The sequence below is a fragment of the Onychomys torridus genome, chromosome 20 (genome assembly GCF_903995425.1).
Source record: "Onychomys torridus chromosome 20, mOncTor1.1, whole genome shotgun sequence".
Classification (NCBI taxonomy): Eukaryota; Metazoa; Chordata; class Mammalia; order Rodentia; family Cricetidae; genus Onychomys; species Onychomys torridus.
The window spans coordinates 38,753,214-38,780,852 of record NC_050462.1 but is presented as its reverse complement, the minus strand read 5'-3'; the positions used below and the strand labels follow the sequence as shown (position 1 = coordinate 38,780,852).

Here is a 27,639-nt window from a genome sequence, read left to right as displayed (position 1 = left end):
GCAGTGCTTCAGAGGGTCACCTTCCATCAATCAGATATGACACAGAAATAAAAGAATATCGATGGTCCCTATTCTAGACAAATCTCATACATTATGTATGTAGTCTCAAGATACTATATTGGTTTGCTTAAAGTTATGTACAGAAATGTGATATAATATGCAATAATAGCAAACTATGAAGGTGAAAGGAAACTTCCAGAGCCACAGACTCATTTATTTGTTCAATAAATGTGCAGAGAGCTTACTTCATGCCAGGTGCTTTGCTGGGCACTGGAGTTAGTCTGGCTTCTCGCTGCTCACCTCTGTTTGGTTGTTTTATTGTTGATATTTCTTTTCTAGTTTGCTCTTAATCATCTTAACTGTAGCGGGCAGTCTTTGTAGCCAAAGTCTATGAAGTCATATGCCAAGTATTTCCACATCCAGTTCTGAGATCTAGTGAATGTGCTATATCTCTCCCATAATTCCATTATGCCACATGTCACAGATGACCTTAAAGGGGGGGGGGTAGGATTATCTTGGAGGTCTAATGGAATAAAGTGAGTCCTTAGAAGTTGAAAAGCTTCTCTGTGTAGTTGTAGAAGGAGGCAGTGGAAGAAATCAGTGGGAAGGACTGCACATAGCATCCCTGTCTTGTTTGAACATGTCTTAGGGGATGAGGTAGTGAGAATAAGAGCATTTTATAAGAGTTCATTTTTAAGATAGACATAGTGACACATGGCTTTAATCCTAGCATTGGGGAGGCAGAGGCAAGTGGATCTCTGTGAGTCTGAGGCCAGACTAGTCTACAAAGTGAATTCTGGGACAGTGGGGCTATTACACAGAGAAACCCTGTCTCAAACTCCCCTGCCAAAGAACTCAAGTCTAGATAAAAATTGTATAAGACCATGTAACTATCATTTCACAGTAATTACATTCTAAAGAAAAGACTGTTGGCATTTAAAAATTATGTGTGATTTTTACAAAGGATACACGTGGCTCCTGTTTATGGTATTTTCTAAGAAAATAGAAAAGCATGTTAGTGACAGGCTTACCAAGTGCCATACTGTAACTACTGAAGGAAGCCTTGCAATTCTCAGTTTTCAGTTAACTGAGGACACATAAGGCATCAGTGGAAACATATGAACAGTGCTTGGTAATTCACACCTAGGACTTGCAGCTGAGGATTCATAGGTGCAGGTTTTATATCCTGATTCTGATATTTCAAAAAAGGAAATACAATGTCAATAAACCTCTGCTTTGTGAAGATAAATCCACCATATTTTTAAAAAAGATTAGTATCATCCAAATTCATGTCTATTTAAACAGTTGCTCATAAATTGCTCTTTTCATTTGTTCAGGATTGAATGCATGTAGGTAAGGACCATCCACATAACTGCACAAAGATGTAATGTCCTGGGGTATTTGGAATGAAATCCTAATTTCTTTTCTCATTATCCTTAGTTTTGCATGCTACCATTGTCTAACGGAACAGAAGACAGGTTTGAAGATGAGCATATGAAATGATATCTAATGGGAGAATTAAAGATTGACAGGATTCAGAAAAACACCATGAGTAATTTAAGAAGTACTGAGGTTGAAGGTTTGAGGATGTTATACCGCAGTGTAAGACAAAGTCATAAACACAAAATAACTTCATCTTGAACAATGTAGCATAAATATTGATGTTTTGGTATATTCTACAAATACCCACTTAATAATAATTGGTCACAAGGGCAGCTAATCTATAAGAAAACATACTGTGCAACCTACAGTTATCAAGAGCCTTCTATGTATACCTGATGGCTCCCGGTGAGGTGTAATGGGAGTAAACAAAGTTATTCTTCGTGTTTCCTCTGGTCTGTGGAACCCAGTGTCACAACAGACACACAGATAGATAGCTGAGGCAAATGTAAATGTAAATACCCCTGTGAAGTATCCAGAAGGAGACAGAGTGTCTTCCCTTCTCATTCAAAGGGGGAATAAAATGAGAAAGAGATTGAGCCATCCAAATGCATCGGACCAATGAGAAGGTGGGCTTGACCTGAGTCTTGGTGGTAAACACTGGGCACGGCAGTGGGAAGGGTCCAAACAACTGGGAAGAACACTGTGGTTAACTCTTTCCATCTTTATTATCAACTACAATAAAGTGTTGGTTGTATGTGAAATCAACCAGATCACTGTAGATATTAACTACAGTGTAGGAAGAAATCATTTAAATCATACAACATAAGTGGTTTTTTTTTTTGTTTTGTTTTGTTTTTTTTTTTTAGCCAGCTAAATAGAGTTCCATGTTTACTGATGACCAGCTATGGTCCCTCCTAAGTTGTAAAGTAAGGAACTATTAGAGAATCATGAAGTGTTTAAAAATAGTTTAGGCAAGTTCCAAATCAGAATAGATTTGGTGATTTTTTTTTTTTTTAAGTTTAAGTGGATGTTTATTTAGCAAAGCAAATATACTCCAGGAAAAACTGGAGTGGGCTGACAAGGAGGTGAATAGCAGCTTACTGAGTTCTGGGTTTTGATTTTTTTTTTTATTTGGTGACATCTTTATGCCCTTTGACTGTAAAACTAACCTAAAGATTGAGGTTTAGAACAATATTCTTATTTTAAAAATATTTATTTTTATTTTATGTGTATGACTTTTGTCTGCCGTGCATGTAAGTATACTGTTGGAGCCCACCAGGTTTCCTAGTGACTGTACCCAGCAGGAGTGCATAAGAGGTTGATTGGACCATGGGCCTGTGTACCTGGTGACTGTAACTAACTCCACCCTTTGGCATTATTATAAATAGCCCTTTGGAATAAAGCTCTGGGCCTGTTGGATAAGGACCTAGGCCCACTCGAGTCCATTCTATGTTTTCTCTCCTCTCTACTTCTAACTAAGTCGCTTATCCCTCATCTCTCAAGAGTTCCTGGGGTAAATAATGGTGAGGTCTAGTCCATCACAGTATACCATATGTGTACAGTGCCCCCAGAGGTCAGAATAAGATACTGTATCCCTGGAAATGGAGTTACAGATGACTGGGGGATACAACATGGGAACAGAACTGAGGTTCTCATGTTTGAGAAACTTTATGTTTCTCTCAATGTTTGAGTTACCTCTCCAGTCCCAGCACCGTATCTAGGAGACAACTGTGTATTACTCCACCAAAGACTCTAATATCAAAGTTAATTTGCATTCTCAGAAACATATTTTGAAGACATTGTGAGCAAAATTGTATAAAAATAAGCACTTGTATGAACTTTTAGAAAATAAAAAATCCAGACTGTATAATTTCCCAAATACTCCCTTGAGAAAGGATGACATGTTTTTCACAAACTAAAGTAAAAGCTGTATTTTAATTCAGGGCAACAGGAGACCTGGGATTCATTTTAGATACGTGGAGCATGGAAATAACTTTCATTTCCTCATAGTTAGTAAGCTTGGTTATGGTGAGCACTTTGGTTATAATAACTTTGGTTATTAGGCTACTTAATACATTCACCAGTATGTGGAAGAACTATTGTTCTCTTGCCATCCATCTTTCAGACATGACTTTCTAGACCAGCTAGCTAGAGAGGTGAAATAATTCATCCAAGGTCAACAGAGGCCAGACTTCAAACCAAGTTCATGCAAAGGCTCTGTATTCTGTTAGTGTTAGCACCTTTCTTAAAAGAAAAATTTCTACTTCAGTCTCATGCTTCCCTTGTTATGATATTACTTTTCTAAGAGTAGGACCCCTAGGCTTCTCCTAATCATTTGAAAATGCATTTCAACAACATCAAAATGGAGGGATTTTTTTCTTTGTAAATATTTAAAATAATATGCATCTGCATTTATTAATAATTACATCGATATGTGAAGCACCACATATGCATGGATCCTTCTGTCCATCGTAGCAACTTGCAAGTGCATTAGTGTGAGTCTCGTCATTTTATACAGGATGTGGTGGTTTGAAAGAAAATGGCCTCCAAAGGCCCATAGGAAGTGGCACTATTAGGAGGTGTGGCCTTGTTGGAGTGGGTGTGGCCTTGTTGGAGGAAGTGTGTCACTAGGGGGTGGGCTTTGAGGTCTCAGATGCTCAAGCCAGGCCTAGTGTGGCTCACTTTTTCCTCCTGCTGCCTGTTGATTTGGAAGTAGAACTCTCAGCTCCTTCTCCAGCACCATGTCTGCCTGCATGCTGCCATGTCCCACCATGAAGATAATGGACTAAACCTCTGGAACTGTAAGCCAGCCCAGTTAAATGTTTTCCTTTATAAAAGCTTCCATGTTTATGGTGTCTCTTCACAGCAATAGAAACCCTAACTAAGACACAGGAGAAGTGTTACCTCCATGACTCTAAGATGCCTTGGTTCACTGTGTCCATCACTGATGGTTTCTCTTAACTTCCTGTACAATTTCTTTACTTTGCTGATGTTCAACTACTGGCTGACCTGAGAACCATATATGAAACTCCTGTAATTTTGTCCAAGATCATTTTCCTCACATTTCCCTCAGCCTCATGAGTTTAAGGAAGATGCTAGAGTTTCATCTCTTATTCTGACCTATGTGTTCAGCTTTGGGGTAATAGTTGTTCACTCATAGCTCTTCTTGGATAATAATAAATATCTCTGATTTAACATTCGAAACTGAATCCTTACTTTTCCTGAGAGCCATTCCTACAACCTGTTGATTTCATTAAGATGTCAACACAGTCTGAATAAATCCCAGCTAAGAAAATTTATATCTTCGAAACTTTTTTTAAAAAGTAGGTCACTGAAATTGCCAAAACTTTTCATCTAAAAGTTATTAGCAATATATTGATTCTAAGATGAGATATTGGTACACACTTCCTAAGAAATGGGCATGGGAAAAATAAAGTGAACAGTCATCTTCCAGTGGCCAATGAAAAGGTGCTTCATAATCATCTATCCAGGAAGTATGTATTAAATGTACAATGAGACCCCAATGCACATACTCTGGAATGAATGGGATGAACTAGACAGGAATACTGAGTGAAGAAGGAAATTCTCATATGCTTTCATTAGAAATAAAATGTTCTACATCTAATCACATCACAGATGAGGAGTACCTATTATTTTCTTTGTCTACTAAATATCATCTACTTGGATAAATAGAAAACTTATTGGTGTATATTCACTGTGAATATAGTGATGGGTTTATAAAGACATTGTCATTTAAGTATCATGCACTTGGACTATAATCAGCCCAGAGTCCCTCTCAAGCCTCCCCTTGCCCATCTTGTTGTTCCTCGTCCTTTCCCCAGGTAGAACTGTTTCCACTTTCATATGTGTGTGTGTGCGTGCGTGTGCACACATGAGGGGAAATACATGATATCTTTCTGAGTCTACTTTATTTTGGCTACCACAGAGATGCTTGCACATCCACACTTTTTGCAGCATTATTTGCGGTAGCAAATTATAGATTTATTGTAAACAGAAAAATGAATAAAGAAAATTCTATGTTCTCTCTCTCTCTTCTCTCTCTCTCTCTCTCTCTCTCTCTCTCTCTCTCTCTCTCTCTCTCTCTCTCACACACACACACACACACACACACACACACACAGAATTTTATCCAGCCATAAAGAAGATTAAAATTACGTTGTTTATAAGAAAATGGGTGGATGTGTTCATCAGGAGGATAAGAGCTGTACAGGAGAAATGTTCTCTCTCTGTCTCACTGAGGCATCCTTGTCTCCTCTACAGGAATAGAGAGTGGACCTTCTTCCTGCACACAGAGATTCATGGAGTTGCCAACATTTATTCTCAGTTAAAGTCATGAGGAATCTCTGAGGAGAGACTTAGTCTGGCTTGTCTTTGTCATTTTACTCTCCAGACTTCTGCCTGCTAGGCTATCTTGTAATGACATGAAAATCAGAAAGCCAGAACTTCCAAGTTATGTGATTCTGGGAGGTAAAAATAGTTTACTGCTATTTTTACAAAAAAATATATAGAAAAGTATAATTTGTGTGGAAGAGCTGATTGCTAGGTCAAACACTGAGAGACTGAGACGTTAAACTGTGGACAAGAACTCTGCACAGCTGAAAAGTAGACATTCCCTCTTCCTGAGCGCAGAGTAAATGTGGACCCATGACATCCTAGCTGCAGGGAGAGGGCAGACTGTCACAGCTTACCCTAGGTGGCTTTTTAGGAATGGACAGCTGCCATGAAGTAGAGCTCAAGAGGTCACACCCTTGGGGCTTCACACATACCCATCACGGAGACATCGTATTCTATCAGGAGCGTTGCCTCTTGTCCACACTGTTTAAGAATGCTCATGGCCTCAGCATGGGTGGTTCCAAGAAGCCGAATTCCATCCACACTGAGCAACCTGTCTCCAGGTTTGATGGTGCCCTCTCTAGGGAGAGAAGACAGGAACAGTCTTGATTAATTGAGCATAATGGGGCTCCGCTTTAATAGCCACTTAGGCAGAGTCATGCCTTCACGCTCATTCTGCCATCCAGCCCATTTGCATTCTTTTCAGGGGCCGTGAATGACAAGGGAGAGTGTAAAGAGGTAACCCCGGACAGAAAATTGCTGTAATACGAAAACCAGTAATGAGAAAATAACCACATATTAGCAAATAACCTGGTCACCCACAGTTAACTCTTGGAGGACAAAAGTAAGAAAGGCACATTTTCCCTCTTGCAGGCTTTCACTTGAAGTCGAAAATTGATTTGCTGGAGCCCATGAAATAGCATTCACCTATTTTCCTCCAAAGTCAAGTTGAACAGAGAAGCCTTCTAATTTCATCCCATTTATTAGCCGTGAACCCAAGTGGGACAGGGCATGCTGGTGTGAATTCTCCTAGTCTGTAAATTTCTCTATTGAGTTATGAAGCCATTTGGGAATCATTATGCCAATCCAGCCTCACCTGCCTTGGACAAGGCAGGCAAATAACATTCTCCCTGCTGTGAACACAGAGTCTTAAGGCACCAGGGAGATGATGACAGGACATTTGTGACACCATGGGTGCAGGGTCAAAGTAGCCTCCGGATGGCTGTCTCTCCTTGGGGGAAGGGCGTGAGATGAGAAAGACAAAGAGCAGCCTGACAAATGTAGGACTCGGGGAGGCTATAAGTGATCTCTAAAACAAACATCTTTCACTTAGATAATTCTAGGCATATAACTAAAGTTTTAATATTTAGTGCCATGTTTCTTTGTATTCTAACTTCACTTGACAATAATTTGTAATTTGTTCCTGACACTCCTGTTAACCCTAACTGTTAAGATGGATGAGACATGTGTATGCATCTATTTTCTCTGGAAAGAGCAGTCCCCAAGAGAAGCACGGGAAAGGGAAAAGGTGAAACTCTCTCAAGTTTGTATTTAGTGTTGTCCTCTGCAAAGGCAAACAGCCACTAGATGCTGGCACAGTGGAGAATCCAATATCTCCACATTTCCTTATTTTATAGGAAATACCATCTTCCTTAAAAGCATAAATTCTGGCAGAAAACATACCTGAATATGTACCCTAGTCCTTTTTAATGTCTGTCTTAACTATCCTAAGTCTTTGTTTGGTCAGCTGTGAGAAAATGAAAAAATGCCTCCTTTACAGGGTGACTGCAAGACTAAAATAATACAATATTCACCAAACAGGCAGGATACTTTCTGGAATACAGAAAGTGCTTCATAAATAGGATTTATGATAATGACTTCCTCCCCAAAAGGTTTAACAATCTATGTTGACTCTAAATGGACGGATAGAAGCAATTAGTGTATCTGTTTCCTATCCTTTAACAGTATCTGTGGAAGGAGCTGTGTTTGTCCGTTATTCTGGAGTTCGCTTTTGCCATCAGAAAACAACAGAGACAGAGGCATCCCCAGAGACATGTAGATTGTGAGTTTACTTGGGATCCAGTGAGGCTTATGAGGAAACATCTGAGAGCACTTTCCCTTCACATACTCAAATTCTCAAGGAAGGGAAATTGTTAGAGATCGACAAAATCCCTTCCATCTGACTACATGTCACTCCCCTGTGATGTACTGGGTCATCACCATGAGGTGATGCTATGGTATGGGGATGCTCATGACCCTAAGAGTCCCAGGACTGATCCATCTTCCCAGATGAGAACATGGCAGTGCAGAAGGATATAGGCCAACTCTCTGCCTTGGAGTGCTTCTGGTGAGTCAGGCCACCCAAAACATCCTTTGCTAAGCAAACAAACCTGAAAGGCTGCCAGTGTTGTCTATGTCTACGATGGAGGGAGCTGAGTTCAAAACCACCAGAGAGAATGCACAGGAAAGGAAGAGTCTGGAGGCAAAATCTTACTTCCTCTGTTCCCACAGCTCAAAATCTTGGCACGTTCACATTCTTACCTACACACTTGACCTCTAGCTGTTACAATTAATCATGTTCTCTTTCAGAGCCCCCAGCTTTAGTCAATCTATTTTGGATAATGATAAAGAAAGATGGAGTTTACCTGTCAGCAGGCCCTCCGGGGCGAACACAGGTTATCACAACCGGACGAGACTTATTTCTGTCATCATGTGCTCCCCCTGGGAAAAAATATAAAAAAAATAATAATAAAAGAGGAAGACAACTTTAAAACACTCTCATTGTTGCCTTAAAAAAAACTCAACTCTTTACAAAGTGCCAGTAGAGATGTAGCAGTATATTTGTGGCTATTTGGAGGAGAATGTGCAACTTGCCCCCTGGCATGTCAAACCCTTAGAGGGCTTATTCATTTTAGGCAGAATGTTTTTGAAGTCACTACCTCTCTACCTCTTAATAAATATAAGCAGCCATCAGAATGATAGAAGATGTTTGACAACGGGAATGGCCTGGGGCTTACTAATTAAAACTACTGGTCCAATGAGACCATCTCCCAGTCATAAACAAGGCACAGGTGTGCACACCTCATGCTGAGCAACATGGCCTATAGTGTAAATGAGGAAGCAGGTCTTCAACCATATATTAAAGAAAAAGCTCAAGAATAGGGCCAAGTGGTTAAAAGAGAAGGGAAAGTGTGGTGGTATGCAATTATGATTCTAGCATGTGGGAAGCTGAGGCAGGAGGAATCCTCATGAGTGTGAAGTCAGCCTGGTCTATGGGCTGTGTCGTATGGTCCAGGATTGCCTGGGTTATAGACTATGATCCTGTCTAGAACACAATAATGTGGCTTTAATGGCCACTATCAAAAGTATAGTGTCTAAAATACTGGGGAAGACTTGGCAGAGCTTGTCACACTGATTGCAATGGGCATTCCAATTTTGTATAAAGAAAATTTCTTTAGAGGAGTGTGCAGTTTACTAGAACATAAAGCTCCAGATGGAAGATAATCCCTGGGAAGTTTTCTTTTTGAACAATACTGAGTTTGTACAATTTCCTTCATCTGTGCTCTCCAGCATGTGCTTGGGGCCACCAGGGATGGGCCACTCACTAGGTCTGAGACAGCCCACCCCACATCTGGACAGGAGAGAGTATACAACATTTTTCCTAATAGTCAGCTGACACCTTTCAAGCCATACATTGGTCCTTGTTATATAGACTGGAGTATTATCTCTCTCTCTCTCTCTTCTCTCTCTCTCTCTTATGCAAACAAGTTTTTCCCAAAGCTGAAAATGGTAGTTCTCTCCCTAGTAGACTCCTCTATTTAATGCTTAGCATTTCCTACTTTTCTATTCTTTCTGCGACCTGAGTTCCTTTCCTGTTCTCATCCTGGGAAATCACAGGAGCAGTCTCCAGTTTGCCAGTATCTTATAAATATGAAGGCCATCACCAGCTCTTCTGTAATGAGTGTGTCGTGTACCAGATTGTCATTTCCCAAGCTTGGCACAAGGGGAGGCAAATGAAAGGAATCAAGCCCAAGAGAAAGGTTAAGAAGCATTTGCTTTTGCAAGGTATTCCTAAGAGGTACATTTGCTCTTCTATGAGGGAACTGATTTGGAAAAGGGTGCATGCTGAAGCCAGCAAGAAACTTTCCCATAATTTTCTCAGATCCAAATTTAAATATAAAACACTGAAGGCATGATAATTGACTTCTAAACTTCTCAATAGCTGACATTTTATCATTAATGAAATAATGCACTAAATAAGGCACTTAGGTTCTAGGAAGTTTGGACTTGTAGCGTAAAATAGGCAACTCAGATCAGTGATGTTCACTGGTTATAATGACATACATTAACACCATCAGAGATGCTTTTAAAAAATGTTAGGACCTGGGTTGGAATTGGAGCGCACGGTAGAGGAGCTTAGCATGCATGAGACCCTAGGTTCAATATTTAGCTCCAGAAAACAAAGCCAATGCCAGTATCACCATAGAGACTAAATGTGAATATCATGCATGTATGTTAGAATGAGCAGGACTCTGTCCAGCTTTAACCATGGTAATGGCTAGGTGTCCTTGTCCAGTGTAAGATGCCAGCTTGGCAACACGGTGCTCTTTAAAAATAGATTTTTGTTCTTTCAATTGTTTTTAACATTTTAAATTATTTTAGTTTGTAGATGTATGTGGAGGTCGGAGGATAACTTGCAGGAATCAGTTCTTTCTTTCTACATGTGGGCTCGCAGGATCCAACTCAGGTCAGCAGGCTGGTTGGCAAGCATCATTACCCGCTGGGCCATCTTGCTGACTCAGAGAATGTCCTTTAGTTCCAGGGATGAACTCTCGAAAGTTCACATGGAGGCATCACCCCATGTTCTACAGGAAGAATATTCTTTTCTCAAGAACCAAGATTTTTTTTCGTTAGAAACAAATTTCATCCATCTACTAACAAAGTTCACATTTTTATCAGAAGAGGTAAAGAATACACTCTCCAGCATTGAATGGAAATGTTCTGTCTGCAGTGCCTACCTCCATCCTGACTTATCTGCTTTATCTATTTATCTGACCCAAATTTAGCTAAAATTGCAGCGATGTCAAAATGATCAGATTGCTAATATTTTATCCATCACACTGTCTCATTCTGATTAGCCAATGACCATTAGTGGGTGGGTTGTGGCTACCTATTGAGCAGATGAGCTCTCTAGAGAGGGGCTTCAAAATGATTTTTAAAATGTAAAATTACATAAAACTGAAATTTTTTTATGTTTAACCAGTGTATCAAGGAAAATTCTAAACTCTGTACAAATGTGACAGTCATCAGCTAAACCTAGTTCATTACTACAAAGACTTTAAAATCAGAAGAGCCCCTATAATCATATAAATTCAAGAAGAGAACACTGACTTCATGGGCCACCAATTCTTTCTTGTATGAAGTTATACCCATGTATCAGCTAGCATTTCAGCCTCTGGCCTATCTCCTGTACGTGTACACACGTAAACTTCTGAATTTCCCAAAAACTGTTTCAAGGATATTCTGGTAATATTACATGTGCAATTCAGTTGCATCTATCTATTTTATTTTGTAATGATAAATTGTTTTTGGCTCAGGTCTTTATTAGCAATTTGATTTGTTATTGGTTAATCTTTTTTGGGGGGGCGTGGAGACAGGGTTTCTCTGTGTAGCTTTGCGCCTTTCCTGGAACTCACTTGGTAGCCCAGGCTGGCCTCGAACTCACAGAGATCCACCTGGCTCTGCCTCCTGAGTGCTGGGATTAAAGGCATGCACCACCACTGCCTGGCATTATTGGTTAATCTTACAGTAACTAGGGATGGATGTGTATAGCAAAAGGAATCTTTGTTACACTTATTCAATAATTAGGAATTCTTACACGTGTTTCAAAAGCATTTCCTTCATAGTTTTAAGGGAAGAAGATTTGCATACACCATCCTTCAGCCTAAACACCTTATAGAGAGACTTTCTACTATATCTTGTCTATTTTTATAAGAAATTTAAGAATAGTTCTGGTTAGTAAGCAGGCCCTGGAACCTACCATAACTCTTAAGAAGAAGGTTTGGCCAGAAAAAGTTTTATAACCAGAAAACCATCATAACCACCAAGCTAAGCCATATAATAAACTCCTAGTTTATCTTCTGTTTTACTCACTTAGTGGAAGTTGTCAGTGTGTGTCTTCAATTCATTGATCTTAATGCCTTGAGGTAGGGCCATTGTCTTATGATGCCACAGCACTTATCGCTATGCTGACATGAAGGTATGTGCTTAGTAAATATGTCGTTGAGTGATTGGTTTGCTCAATGGCTGGCCCAGATTAGAATTGAACATTCAGAGCTCCACTTAAAGAAAAGCTTGTTCGAGTGAGCACGACTGTTTTAGTGTTGAATGCATATAGATTTGCTAAGGTGCTTGTTAATATTAGTTAATATTTTATCAATCATTTGGACAGAAGTCTTACTCATGTAAACTACATTGTTATAGGTAACAACAACAGGGAAAATCCCCCCCCCCCCCCCGCCAACTTGGTAGTGTTAAAATTTCCTGATGCAAACGTAATTATTGAATCTCATTATCACACTATGGATTAAGAGCTGCTAATGTTGCTATAGTCTTTCAGGGGTGAGACCACTAATAAGAAAAACAAAGTCATAAGAACACAGGGCCATAGTTCAGAATTAATGGAGTCACTTGAACTCTTCCATATCAATGCCATCCCATAATGAGATAGGTTGAATTGATACACATGGGTACCCCAAGGATTAAATGATCTTTGGTCCATTTTTAGAAAGCTGCAATAATAAAATGCATTCCAAAAGAAAGTAATTTAAACCAAGTTGCTTAATCCTTAGGTATTAAATTAAGCCACACCTATCAATATTTTTGATTCAGCAATACAGACCAGACACAAGAACAAAGGAACACTGGAAAGCGCTACGTCAGTAGGATCAGAGGGAACTGGCCAGGTCTACTAAGAGTAGCTACTCGCTCTGTATTACTGGGCTAAAACCAAAGTTGATCATTTGGAATTTGTTGATTCTTTGTCACTGTCTTATTTGCTTAATGATATTTTTAACTCATGGAAAGGTCAGTTTTTCAAGAAGCCTTCTAGTATCTCACCCAGAAGTTCTCTAGGAATATCTGAAGGCCCATCGTCAGTAACCACCACCTACCTCGTATTACAAAACCGAAGGTGTTGCCTTCCTTATGCAAAGTGACCTCCACTGTTCGGAATATAACACTCGACCCTTGTACAGCTGTATATGGGAATGAGATGGTAAAGCATAAGTTTAAGGTTGTAACAATGTTTCTATTACAACTTTTTCAATGTGACATAATAGGCTTGCAAGTTCTGTTGCAAATAATTAATTTTGAAGAAAAAAGTCATAGTACCAAAGAAGTCTGAGAAAAACGAAATGTAATACCATATAGAGACTATGAGTAGTTATCCATATAAATGACCCATGTTGTTCTGTATAGAAACAAGGTCATAGCTAGTTCCTTCCTTCTGTAGAGACAAATCCTAGATAGGGGGTGATATTTATGTTGCTTAAACTCTCCCTAGCAAGCAAGGCAATCTTCAATAAATAGAAATGTTTCCCTTTGTGAAATACAAAAGCAATAGGACTATTGCAAAGCTTAGGAGATAATTTCTGCAATCATTTTTAGTTTTGAAGATGGAATATGAAAAGAACTTATTCCTCTTGCATTGCAATCAATAGATTGCTGTTGCAAATAGATGTTCTGACACACGGACGGCTGTTTGACAAAGATGCCGGCAGCCCAAATGAAACACGGAGAGCCAAAGAAATCCTAAGGACAATCAAAATGTGACGACAAAGATCTGCTTACATTTGCCTATGCTCACTGTGTTCTGTTGTTTGCCTCTTATTGCTTTCATTTCACAAAATGAAATTGGACTGCCAAGTTGCAGTCTCTAATTACATTATACCACACATGCGAGCATCCGTCATGTAAAGGCATAAGCCACTAAAATATTCTGTGAAACTGCTTTGGGGAAATAGTGAGTGATTCTGATTGTATAATATACTATTGCTACATGAAAAAAAATTTCCACTAATTAGTATTTTAACATGATGAGTGCAGGAATGATTTTGTTGGCGGACCAAGAAGAACTTGTGTACTGTGTGGTAGCTGACTTCCAATCCTTTATAACATTGTACACAGGAAGCTGGGAATGGTGGAGCATGCTTGTAATCACAGCATTTGGGAGGCTGAGGCAGGAGAATTGCAAGTTCAAGGCTAGCCTGGGCTACAGAGTGATTTAAAGGGCAGTCTGGACTACATAGTGAGAACCTATGTCAAAAAACATATAATGATGTCTATAGCCATAGTTTTTTTACGAACAACACATTTTATACTGTTACTAGATCTTAGTATGTTTCTTACATAAAACTACCAATACAAAATCCATGACTTCTGATGCTCGAGTTGCAATGTGTTGGCTTTACTGTGGTGTGAAATGTACTCACAGTATACTTTCCTCTCACTCTTTGTGCAGTATTCAACAAATGACATGAGCTATTTGGCACTTAATTATAAAATCAACCTGCGCTAATGCTTTTACTGAAAACTAGGCCCATTTAAGTGGCCTGCGTACATTTCAGATGGATCAGGCTGAGACATTCGGTTGGTTAGGCTTATTAAAAGTATTGTTATTTCACAATGGTTTCAACTCTAGATGGGTTTCTCAAGACATAACTCCACCCCAAGTCAAGGAGCATCTGCACACAGTTTGAAAGAACCACTAAAAATCAACCTCATCTCACCATTTGTACAACTAGCTAGTGGTTTAAATTAAGCATTAATTGTAGTTACTTTTAACAATCGGAAGTGCTAAACCCTCAAAGGGATCCTGTAGGAACAGTAATAAAAAGGTATGCATTTAAACTGGTAGAATCAGGCTGGTACAGTTGATCTGCCAACTACCAGGCTAGGTATCAAGTAGAGGAAAAACCTGGATATGCTGACAAACAGCACAAATGCGTAGCTGAACAAATGTTTTGCTATATGGCTGATTTAATTGAATGTCATCTCCTTGCTATCAGGGGAATTTCAGTTTATTCTAATCAACTAGGAACAGTACAAACAAACAGATGAAAGAATTGAAGGATAGTTTTAATTAAATGAGGAACAAAATTGGACTTGAACTAAAGGACTTCTTATCTCTATGACCCAACAAGCCACTTGAAGAAACTAGTTTTGAACACGATATTTTCATTTTATGGGGGTGAGGAAGGCAAAGACGTGGCGAGAAATACCTGGTGAGCATCTACTGTGTGCCCAGAACTCAGCAAAAATGGTTTTGTAAATATTATTTCATTTAATCATCAAATCATCTCTCGATTATACACACCCAAATCCCAGCTCTGGGCCACCTGTGCTTGTTGGCTGGATGTCTGTTCTGGGAATGTGAAGTACTGGAATTTTAATTTTGTTTTTGCTTTCTGTAGCTGACCACAACATTCTTATAGTCAAATTTAGTCTGTATGAAGACTTTGGGATTACTCACAGCTTCAGGTCATTCACACGCTACTTTACACCATTTACAATGATAACTGTTATTGTTGGCAACATCTTAATATAATTAACAAAACATATTGGGTCTTTATAGTTTTTATTCACACTACTGGCCCTTGTCAATTTAATTTTCACACCCAGCATCAGTATCCTTGTGTTGACCGTGTAACTGTTACTCATTATTCCGCAGAGATGTAATGAAGAGGCTCAGCCAAAGGGTTAAAGGGCTAGGTAAAAGGTCTCCTCAGTATTTTAGTTGTACTGTGACTCTATGTTTCTATTTGCAAATATGCACGAGTTTCCAGAAAGCTATTTTACTACAGTAGATGAGTTTGCTCCAAGTGAAACACTCCATTCCTCCTCCATCCTCACCACCTCGACAGAAGAACAAGAGTTGAGCTGTTTCCCATCTCATTGTGTTCCCTTGCCCTTGTGTCTTGCTTTGCCCCTGTGAGGCTATGGATGCTAGCAGTGGCTAGAAATGTGCTCAAGTGGGCTGACCTGACTCCTATTCCTGGCCCACAGGGAGAGCTTTAAGGACCAGTGCTCCTACAGACTCAACCCCAGAAGGAACTACGTGGAGGGAATCTTCCAACACCCTTCTGTTTTCGCTACTCCCACTGTGATGGCCACAGGGTCAGAAGAGAGATGGCCACACAGTGACATCATTCACTTATCTATTGGAGGGAAGAAAGGATTCCTTCTGTTAGACAGCTGGCCTCACTCAGCTGGTGATTTAACGGGAGCTAAAAAGGCCTGGCAGATTTCTCTTTTTAATTATTAAGCAGGGAAACTCTGTAGCTCCAAGGTTTAAATGGAAACACTATTTAAGTAAATAGAATGTCCCCAAATCACATTCTTTCTCATTATTTAAGCTGATGAAACAATGTTAAGTGTCAACTGAAAATGGCTGAGAATTACTTAGCATTTCAAAATTCCATTGGGGTTATGTGAACAGAGAGTGGAAGGAAGGTACTTTTTGGATCAATGTTTAATGCATAAATACCTAGGATACACTTTGCTCATATTCTCTCCAAGTAGTTCTGAAAGCAGTACATAATTTTCAAGTTAAAATGAGGTACAGAACACAGAGAGACCAAGTATTTCATTTCCATAAAGAAACTGAATCTTGGGAAAGATAAATGGATTGCCCAAGGTCAGACTTTATATATATTTTTTAATCTCTCAGATCACAGACAGACATACCCAGCTTTCTCTGAGCCCTTGAGTTGGCTGAGACTCAGAGAACAGTGAATGGGGTGTGTGGTTCTCGGTGTGGGGGGACAGAGAGACGCTAGCTTGGGTGGGCTTCAGGTAGATACGATGGCCTATTTAGTTTTAGTGTTCTGGGCTAAGCACAGGAGAGGCTTGTTAATGCCTTCAACCTCTCTGAACTCCTAGGTATTATTAATTTCCCAAACATAAGAAAAATAGATAGAGATTATCCTTGGAGGATAGGCCTCTTCCATCTGGATTCTATCAAGAAAAAGACTTTGGCGTTTAAAAGCACATTTTCTCTTTTCCTGTCAGCTTTATTGCATGGGGGAAGACAAATCTATTTAAGTACCAAGCCTCAGCAGATTTAACTCCTAAACATGTTGGATACCAACCTTCTCTCTTCTTTAACTCGGTAGATGCTGTATAGCTCAAGGATATCTCCTCTCTTGGAAAACAGTAACAGCGTTCAGTGAATAGGTCTGATGATCAGTCTCTATTTTCCATTTAGTTTCTCAAATGGTACTGGACACAAGCTGGTCTGACAATACAGTTTAAAAAGCCCTCGAGGATTTGTCAACACCCACATCTTCTGTGGAACCTCATCATTTGATTCCTGTTGCCTCTCTGGTGGCCTCCCTATCCTGGAATCTTTGCTTTTCCTTTGTGATCTGACAGTCCCATCCTGTCCGGCCTGAGCAGGCCACTGTATCCTCTGACTCCCTGGCTGGACCTCTTGCTCAGAGTGGTACTCTTCCTATTCAGTCTGTATCATCCCTTCCCATTCTCCCCAAGTCTGTAGCTCTGAATCATCCATGATACTGGACAAATCCCCACTCTGGGCCTGACCCTATAAGCTGTACATAATTCCTTTAGGAATGGAATGTATTGTACTGATACACACACCCAGTGGAAGGCAAATGTATAAATGAGAGCTACCTCTCTATAGGGCTGTTTTTTCTAACTCCTCGAAATGCTTTGAGATAATGATTTAAAGGCAAATTGACTTTCATAAAGTTAAAGAAACCACGGTACCCTTATAATGGTCACAGTCATAATGGCTAATATTTGCCAAGAATGTAACAATGACCTAAGTATGTGATCACACTGATGAATTCCTACAGGGCACATCCAGCAGTGATTGTAGCCATTGACAGGTGGGCATCCCAAGGCTCAGAGAAGTTAACGTAGCCTGAGTGCTTTAATCAGGTCCCTGAATCTCAAATACCTTCTGTATTACCCTCAATCTCAATGTAGTATTCAGCCTCCCCCAAACACATCAGTTCTCCCTGGAATCTTGTCCAGCCCCATTAATAGGAACTATATCAATCCAGTTGCTCAGGCTCAAAACCTTGGCGTGACCCCAACTCTATTTTTGCTTAGCCTGACTCACATTCATTAGGAAACCCCATTGGCTCCTCATTCAAAACATGCAGAACTTGACTGATTTCCACCTTCACCACCTCCGCTTCTCACGTGGATCACTGCGGTATTCTCCCAACGTGCCTCCCTACCTTTATCTCCTGCCATGGCTTCTGACTACAGCCCAGCCACCCGAAAGCCTCTGGAACGGTGAGATCGTTTTTTGCCTCTGTTTGAGGCCAGGCTTCCCGAATCATTCGGAGCAGAGCGAAAGGTCCTCCCAATGGCCCACGAGATCACCCCACCTTACATTTCTGAGCTTATCTCTCAATTCTCTTCCTGTCCACTCCACTCTTGCCACACTGGCCTCAATGCTTCTAGAACAACCACAGGGATTGTCTTGCCTTTTGCTCTTATCGCCGACTGTCTCTTTCCCCTGGAGCTTTTCCTTTAGAAATTCATACAGCTGTTTCCCTCGCTGCCTTCAAGTTCCAGACCTGTGTCACCTCAACTTCTCTTCCCAGCACCCCTACTTCACACTGTGGTCCGATCCCCATCCTACCCCACCCCCAATTACTTCTGACTTATGTCTCTCATATTTACCACATCCCTTAGGATGGAACATGGTTATCGTGGTTTTTGCTAAATACTGCCTTACCCCTGTAGAGTGCAATCTCCACGGATGTCCCCCACATTCCCAGAATATGTAGTCACGGCTGGAGCACAGTAAAGACTCGTCCACTCATGGCTGAATACGGATTATCATCAACTATTCATAATGATCTAAGTCCTCATGGGTAGGAAAAAGCAAAGAGCTGTCCAGGGTCACCTCCCTAGTGACAGCTCCTCGGAGGAGATGAGACACCAGAAAAACACAGCTTCAGCACAGGCAGCCATAACACACAGCAGAAGCCATGCCTCACGAAAGTGAGCAAGTGGCCTTTGGAGGCAGACAGGCTGGGTTCAAATACTTTGTAGCCTACTCACTTGAGAGAGCCTTCTCTGACACCTTCAAAGGATGGAAAGAAGGATGACACGTCTGTCTTGTAATTTCGATTGGTTGATATATTATTTATTGAAAACTTGTAGAGTGTCAGGCAATGTTCTAAGTCCTTTACAAATGCTAGCTCAAGTCACTTCTCGTGGCAAGCAATGATCTCCATTTTGCAGATGGGGAAACTGAGGCATAAAACCTAAGCAACCTTCTCAAAGACATGTAGCAAGTAAAAGTGAAGCTAGATTTCATAAGTTCTCGAAATCTGTCTGCTGCATTTATTACCATTATCATTACTTAATAATAATTAGATATGACATCATCTTTTATGTTTTTTTTTTTTTTTTTTTTTTTTTTTTTTTGTGAGCGTATCCACTAAAGAGTCAATACAAAGCATGTAAGCATGCTTTTCCTAAATGTAAGCACAATATTTGGATAGATTTTAAAAAATTATGTTAACTGTTTATTATAATAACTTAAGCGGCATCAGTGTCCACAGATCACTTTAATGGGTGGCCAAGAGAAAAAGAAAAGCTGGCCCGGATGGGAAGCTGTGGTAGGCAGCCATCGGGGGTGGTGGTGGTGGTGGTGGTGGTGGTGTTTTTACTTACAGACTGGTGGGAGCTCATACTCCACTTCCAGGACTACTCTTTCCCCAACATTTTTCAGCAAGCTGATGATCTCGTCGTGGCGGAATTTGGCCAGGTTGATTCCGTTCACGGCTTTGATGTAGTCACCCACATCCAGCTGGTCACTTCTGCAAAAGCAATGTCACTATGGTGGGTGCATCCTTCCCACAGGCCACTCTCTAACTTTTTGACTTTCCCTCCTCTAACTTAACAGGTCAACACAATCAACACCCGCTTCCTAGGCCGAGACTAGACCCTACAAGAAGGAGCGTGGCTGAGAATGGGTGGGCATGTGGTGGAGCTACCCTACTGGCCCTGCCTGTTAGAGATTGGAACTTCTGCCTTGGGTGTGTCCCTGATTGTTCCTCAAAACCTTTACCTCTTTTATTTCTAAAACATCAGAAAACAAAACCTTAAAACACATTAGTTGCCCAAACAGTTTGAGCCAGGGACCTTGATTTGGGGGATGTGGGGATGTGGGGTGGCTTGGGAGGGAGGGCTAGGAGGAGGTGGGATCTGTGGGTGGTATGTAGAGTGAGTAGAAAATTTCTTAATAAAGAAAAAGAAAACATCAGTGGCTTGCCCCCTAGCACTGCTTCTCTAGGGATGGAGAGAGAGAGAGAGAGAGAGAGAGAGAGAGAGAGAGAGAGAGAGAGAGAGTGTGTGTGTGTGTGTGTGTGTGTGTGTGTGTGTGTGTGTGTGTGTGTGAATACTCTAGTCTAGATACTGCGAATCTTTCCTTCTTCTTCCCTTTTAATATTGTTGCCTGCCCTTTGGACATTGCAGGGCTTTAATGTCTTTATTGCAAGATTGGACCAGAGTCGGAGGCAAGGAAATAGTCAGCATATTTTGTTTCTTATTGTTTGCTTTTCAAAACAAACAAACAAACAACAAAAACCTGTTGTCTATTACTAATCAGCACTGATTAAAAAAATATTGAGGAAGGAGAAATTACAGAGAAAGACTTCAGTTGCAGCATCAATCCCATCATCCCTCATGGCCACAGAACCCCTACTGCTCTGGGCTTTATCTACCAGACAGACTTCCAAACTAAGAACAGGCAGCGAGACCAATGGCGGGAGCTACTGTGTATGTCACTGGACACGGACAAAGCAAGCTTCCTGCTCTGTGTTTCCCCTAGGAAACCTCTTATGTTCCGGTGAGAAAGAAGAGCCTCCTTGGTGGGAAAGTAGACACTTTCCCTGGAGACCTGGAGTGTTATGCCTGTGTCTCCTCCTCTCTAGACATTTCACATCTCCTGGGTCATCTGCTTCACACTTAGTAGATCTGAGTGCCATTTTCCCGCTGCAGCCCGTTTGCCAGCCAGAGGCACAGTCAGACCTTAAGCAATCCTGTCAAAATTAAACCTGCAGGAGCTGGGCTGCTCTGGAGGAGACACAGAAGTCCCCAGTGGCTTCAGCTCAGCCCAGCCAGGCCGCTGGCAGAGCCAGGGAGTGGTTTCTGAAGCATGCCCGCCGTGCTTCTGTGGGGAGGCGCCGCCTGGCAGACAGCAGATGTCATTTATCTATCAGTGACCTTTTCTGATAAACTCTAATTTTTTTGGATTAATTATACCCGCGTTCCCTTTTCTCTGTTATGCCACATGGCAGTTACCTGGCAGCAATTCCTCCCTGCCGCAGGTTGGACACTCTTGGCCTGCCATCCTTGTCGATTCCTCCTGATACCGTCAATCCGAGCGTGGTGCCCTCCTTCTTCATCAGCTCCACCACGGTGGAGCCCTTGAATTCTTCTGTAAAAGACAAGCATTCAGCCTGTTAAAGGAGGGGAGAACCAGGGATGGCGGCTGTGCGGGTCAGTGCCTCCACCCCCCTGTATTTCCCCTTTTTCATTTACAAGAAAAGACCTCTGTTTGCATGGTAACTGCAGTGTCGCATGATGCTGGGGGCCCAGATGGCACTGAGAAAGGCATTTTAGGAGAAGTGGTTGACCTGGCACCAGTGGGCTGGTCCACTCTGGTTTCATAATAAGTAATATCGATCCTCTTGGGTTCCAATGACAGTATTCTCCCCACGGTTTCTCCATTCACTCGAGACTTTGTTTTCTATTATTATAATTCAAACTACAACACAAGTTTGTCAGGCTAGAAGGAACAGAATTTTAAATAGTCACACAACTGCATAAAACATGGCGGCCAACTCAGTGTACACCAGACATCTCAGCTTAGGAAGCCAACTACCCGGAGAGTGTTCTCTACGGGTTCGAGAGATATTATCAACACTATTTAGTCTTTAAAATCAAAGTCCCATGGTTCAGGTGGCAGTATCTATCATTTTATGAAGAATATGTCAATGTTGGTCCTCAGGATTTGGGGATAACTGCCACAAAACTTTCACTATTGAGGGAATGCAATTTTTAAAGCTCACAGATGTTGTGGGAATAATATCTACACACTAATCAAGAACTCAAATCCTTTGATTTTAGCCAAGGTAGCTTTAAGAATATATTTTTTTTCAGCTGGGATATAATGCATGAGTGAAGACTCTATTTTCAACTAAGAAAGAGAGAGAGAGATCAACATTTACTATGTGGAGGCTAACTATGATAAACTCTGAGTTAGAGGTTCCTACCATGCTATTTCCTCCTGTTACACAGATACTTTCTGGATGGGGATGGAGAATCACATGGCTTTCCAATTTGGGTTGATTTAGGTTATGAATTTTCGGGGTCATGCACTTCTAGAACACCAAACATACATGAAAATTTAAGAACAGCCTTGTGTTGTTTTTTTTATCATAATTAAAAAAAAGATTATTTGTATTCTTTTCCCCCTTAATTATGCATAACAATTATAATTTCATAAATCTCTATGACTGTTTATCATACAGGTATTTAAACTGTTGCTTTATTATTCCATCAATATATGAAAGAAAAAAACGTGTTAAATATGTTAAGGGAAGAAATAGTATCTCATGGGGTGTAGTGTGCAGAACCGGCCCCCTGATGAAGGAATTCAAGAGGTACACGGGTGCTGATTTCCTCTGTGACATAGAGAATTTCATCCCAATCAGGGCTGTCATTGCTTGGTCCTGTGGCTGGGATGCCCCAGCATGTCACTCAGGAAGGTGGCTTTTCTATGGCAACCTCAGGAAGCTGTGTTGTACATTGTTCTTTAAAGCTGAGTCCAGAAGAGAAGCTATGTGTTCATATTGATGTTGATGTCATCCATAACACTCTGCGTGAAAGACCAGCTGAGGACCAAAACCCAAGAATCAAAGTTCTGGCTAACTGAATGAAAGTCAGAAGCCTTTTCTGTCATTTCCCAGAAACATATGTACCTAAGTCTATCAGTATTTGCAAAGTCATTAGTGTCCTCCTTCAAACAAAAACAACCGCTTAGACAAGCCATTGATACCAATAGGGGCCCAACAACATTGGAGACAACAGCTTAAGAAATAACCCCAAAGTCTTTGTTGGTAGAAAGCAAGGTTTCAATGTTAAAAAGTTAATAATTAATATGTCATAGTAGATAGTGCCTATCTGCATCACAGACATGTAAGGGTGTTGGGAAAAAAAAAAAACTCATTGGTTTTTAAACATGCAGAGTGGTTCTATAAAGTTAAACATCTGATTTAGACCTTTAAGTGTTAGACATACAATTAAAACATATTTTTGGGGGAATTTCATACAATGTAATTTGATCATACGCATCTTTCTCCATTCCTCCCTTTAGCTGTTCCCAGATCACCACCTTCTTTCCCACAACTTCATGGCTTTTCAAATAACTCACCAAGTTCACTTTGTGCTGCCCAAATACTCAAGGGTAGGGTCATCCCCTTGACCATAGTTAACCTGCCATGGGACACACCCTTAAAGAAAACCGACTGGTCTTCTCAAGCAGCAATGAACTATCAATAGCACTTCAGTTTGGGGTAGGGGGATCATGGGCCTTTCCCTTCCTCATGTTAGAATGTTGACTGACTTGGTCTTGTGTAGGTCTGGCACAGGCACCTGAAGCTGTTGGGAGTTCATGAGTAGCAGTCTCATGTAGCACAAATCTTAAAAGGTCTTATTAATAAAAACAAACCTGGAGCCAGGTACTGGGGTGAATGCTGGAAGATCAGAGAAGCAGAACAAGCCACAGCTTCCTTACCTCACCGGTTCCTCAGTTGATCCTGTTTCCTCAGACTGGAAGCCTCTGAGTCCTCATCCACATGAATCTCAGCTGAACTTGTGCTCAAAAGCCTAAAAGTTTAACCAGGCTTAGTTCCTGGTCCTCACAACTTATATACCCTTCCTGCTTTCTGCCCTAACTTCCTGGGATTAAAGGCGTGTGCACCATGCCTGGCTGTTTCCAATGTGGCTTTGAACTCAGAGATCCAGATGGATCTCTGCCTTTGGAATGCTAGGAATAAAGGTGTGTGTGCCACCATTTTCTGGCCTTTGTATCTAGTGACTGTTCTGTTCTCTGATCCCAGATAAGTTTATTAGGGTACACAATATTTGGGGGAATACAATATCACTACAGTCTTGTAATGTCTAGAAGATACTGTTTCAGTCTAGTCTTCCATAATTTATGACTATTTCATTCTTTCTGCTGCAATAGTCTCTGAGGTGTGTGTGTGTGTGTGTGTGTGTGTGTGTGTGTGTGATACAGATGTCCAATTTGTGGCTAATTATTTCACAGTCACTTTGACTGGCTGTCAGTTTCTGTTGCATAAAAGAGACTTCTCTGATAAAGTCTGGGAGCTGCATGGATCTATGGGTAAAGAGGTATAAATTTAGAGAGTGGTTGGGTACTATGTCCACCTGATAGAATAATAATAGTAGCTTGACCCCTTGGGCCGGTGAGCTCCCCAGCTGTGGGTTCTTGGCCAGATTTCCAGGATTAAGCATGTATTTCCTCCTGGGAAGCAGGCCTTCACCCCAATCAGAAAGTGGTTGGTTATCCCATAAAATTCCTGACATGACTACACCCAGGGGCATATATTGCTGTAGATGAATTTCTAAACGGCCTTATTAAATAAAAAACACAGAGCCAAATGTAGGGGTGAAAGCCTGAGAGATCAGGGAAATAATGAGAGCCACCATCTCCATAGTCCCGCTGCCACTGTTTGAAAATTGGCCCACCTGCAGCTTCTCAGCAAGCCTCCTAGGCTGACCTCAAACTCGGGAACCTCCTGCCTCTGCCTCCTTCAGCAAATCCTACTAGAGTGCACCACCACAACTGGCTGAGGGTAGCTCCCGTGATTATCCAGGGAGCTGGCTGTTTCTGTCAACACACATGTTTTTGGAAGCCACATCACTTCCTCATCACTGCCTGTCTATACAGACCTCCAGGTCTCTATGGTTGGTAAGGGGGTTAAAGGCATGTGTCACCATCCTTGGCTGTATCCTTGACAACAAAGAGACTCTATCTGCCATGTGATCAAATTAAGGGCATGTGCTACCACTGCATGATTTCTGTTTATGGCTTGCTATGTGACCTTTGATCATCAGGCAAACTTTATTTATTAACATACAAATAAAATTATATTTCAGCACAAATAAAATATCACCACACATTGCCATGCTGATCTTTATTATAGTTCACAGGGTTCACAACTGGGCAAAATATTTGGTGAATCATTTCTCCCAGCAGCCCTGCATAGCACCTACCAGGACTGTGAAAGCTAGTCAGAGAGACGAGGCTTCCTGGTCAATAGAAACTTAATTTGTATGTTCTGTGACAAAAGGACACATGGAATTTTTAAGTGGTCATGTCTGCCTGTCATATGAGAAGTTTCAATTCACTGAAGCTTATTCCTGCTTGGGTCTCCAAGGATGCACACACTGTATGAGAATGATTCCGATTATGTGGTATTCATGGGTGAAGACATGTAGGTTTGTCTCTACAAGGAAACTAGGTGCCAGGTCCTTTCCAGGCTTCTGGATGGATCTCCCAAATCATGAAAAACTCAATCATTTCACTGAATTTTTTCTTTAGAACTTAAATCCATTTATCTGGGAACTTTAAAAGCTGGTAATAGTCAATTAGTCTCTCATTTAAAAATATTTTGCTTTTTCCTAAGAGCTAACTTTAATACCAAGAAAGGAAACGTCTATGTCCCAGTTAATTAAGTAATTTGTACAGTCATTAATTCAGTAAGTCATTGAATGCTCACAATGAGCCAAACAACACAACTCAAAGATGGAAAATGTTAAGGCCATTATCCTCAAGAGGCTCAGACTAGGCACAGAGGCAGAGCCGCAGTGTGGGGTGTGGGAAGGCAGATAGAGGAAATCATTCTGGAAACGAGGTAAAGAAAAGGTGTGTGAAGGACTGTTTCAGAGCTTTGCCTCCCGACCAATCTGCTCGATTTATTGATTAGGATTAGCTGAGCAGCAGCCCAGACTAAAGAAGGAATATAAATTAAGCCAAGCCCAGAAACAAAGGCAGAACATTCTTGGAAGAAAATGTGCTGAATCACAAGGATATGAACTGCCAATAAGCATCTTCAGTCTCAAAGGAACTGATTCCGTCTGTTATGGGTGTTTCCAAAAGGCGTGGAAGAGAAGAGGAGGTCTGGGAGAGGGCGGGACCTGCTTCTGGAATTTGCTTACTGCTAACCAGGCTCTTCTCAAACCATCAATCACTTCATGTCTATTTTGGTGTTTAATGTTTGCATAATGATGCAATGGCAAAGAGGAATGCAGACAGATGCCCTCATTTGCATGAGTTCGATTGTATATCAAAGCTTACCGAACACACAACTGCCATAAAACAGGGGGACTTGGGCAAGTCAATATGTACCAGCAATTTCTCTCCTGTGTGATTTAAATTGCAAATACCCTTCCACAAAAGAAGAAGACCTCACAGCAAATACAGCCCCTTCAAATCATCAGCAGCCCAGGAAACAGATGACGCCTAGCTGGCAAGGAAGAGAGGGTTCCAGATTTGAGGTTTTCCTAATCACCATATTTAATTATTATTCCAAAAGAGAAAGAAAAAAAGAAAAGAAAAGAAATGGCAGGTTTACATCTGTGCCCCTGCTTATTCAACACACCCAACATGAGTCTCACTGGCACAGCAACAGCCCTGTCATCTAGCTGTTTGCCATTTTTCCTTGGGTTTATAATTCAGTCTTTTAAGATATAAAAGATTTGGAGAAAAGGAATAGCCATGATGGAGGCGAGCAAAATGATGACGACAAAATTCTTATGAACAATATGAAAATCTAGTAACGTAGATTTTTACAAAAGTAACACGCATGGCAATGTACATATAGTTTGTGTGTGTGTGTGTGTGTGTGTGTGTGTGTGTGTGCGAGTGTGCACATGTGTGTTTATGCATGTGATGGCTAGAGGCTGACATTGGCTGTTTTCTTCAATTGCTCTCTACTTTATGTTTTATTTAGCACTGAAAACAAAACAAAACTAAACAAAGCAGGTAAAAGCCCTACCATGCATCTGCTAACACTCCAATCAAGAGCACATACTACCATAAACATGATTCAGTTTTCCTAAAACTATGAAGTTGACAGCATCAGTAAAAGCTCCACTGTGATGTTTGGGGAACGAGGCAGAGTTTGTATAGCTACAGAAACAGAACGGATGACCTTTTGGAGGTTCCTTGGGAACTTCCTTAAGGATCTATCACGTTCTTCGGTATTTCTGGGGGAAAAGTAGGAAAAGCCCACCCATCATGCCTCCCCGACAGAGGTCATGGAACTGTGACTGGATTGTCGTATGACCAAAGACAGCTCTCAGAAAGAGAGATCTGGGGTAGAGAGGCTCATGAAGCCCCCAGGGCCTGACTTCCCAAATTGGCCCACCTCTAGATATGCTTTGGTATAGGGAACAAATAAAACAAAAATTAATGATAATAGAACAAAACATCACAACATAAATGAATAAAGGACATTCTGAACCTGTAGCCGACCATCTACTATCTTATTGCGTCTTCATACTGCTTTGCATAAAGATATGGTATGATAATGTTTTGTTCTGTGCAAACCTAGATTTCTAGGCACTCTGACCTCATGGTTTATTCAAAATTATTATTAGGCTTAGACTAGTAAAAGGGAGGTAGTCTTGGTTTTCTAGAAGGTTACTGAATTCTGAGTTAAAGGAAAAGATTTACCAATTTTTGTTGTTGTTGTTGTTGTTGTTGTTGTTTTTTGAGACAGGGTTTCTCTATGTAGTTTTGGTGCCTGTCCTGGAATT

At 40.9% G+C, this 27,639-nt stretch overlaps 1 protein-coding gene across 8 annotated transcripts in view; it reads right to left on the bottom strand.

Moving 5' to 3' along the window:
* Positions 1–27,639, bottom strand: part of Grip1 (glutamate receptor interacting protein 1) — a 627,506-nt gene that overhangs the window by 128,492 nt on the left and 471,375 nt on the right. For all 8 annotated transcript variants that reach the window (XM_036169628.1, XM_036169632.1, XM_036169625.1 and 5 more), the window contains 5 exons: positions 21,091–21,226; positions 19,459–19,604; positions 12,909–12,992; positions 8,382–8,457; positions 6,171–6,316 (listed from right to left, as the gene is read on the bottom strand). In XM_036169628.1, coding sequence (XP_036025521.1) covers positions 6,171–6,316; positions 8,382–8,457; positions 12,909–12,992; positions 19,459–19,604; positions 21,091–21,226 — 588 coding nt within the window. The remainder of the gene's footprint in view (positions 1–6,170; positions 6,317–8,381; positions 8,458–12,908; positions 12,993–19,458; positions 19,605–21,090; positions 21,227–27,639) is intronic.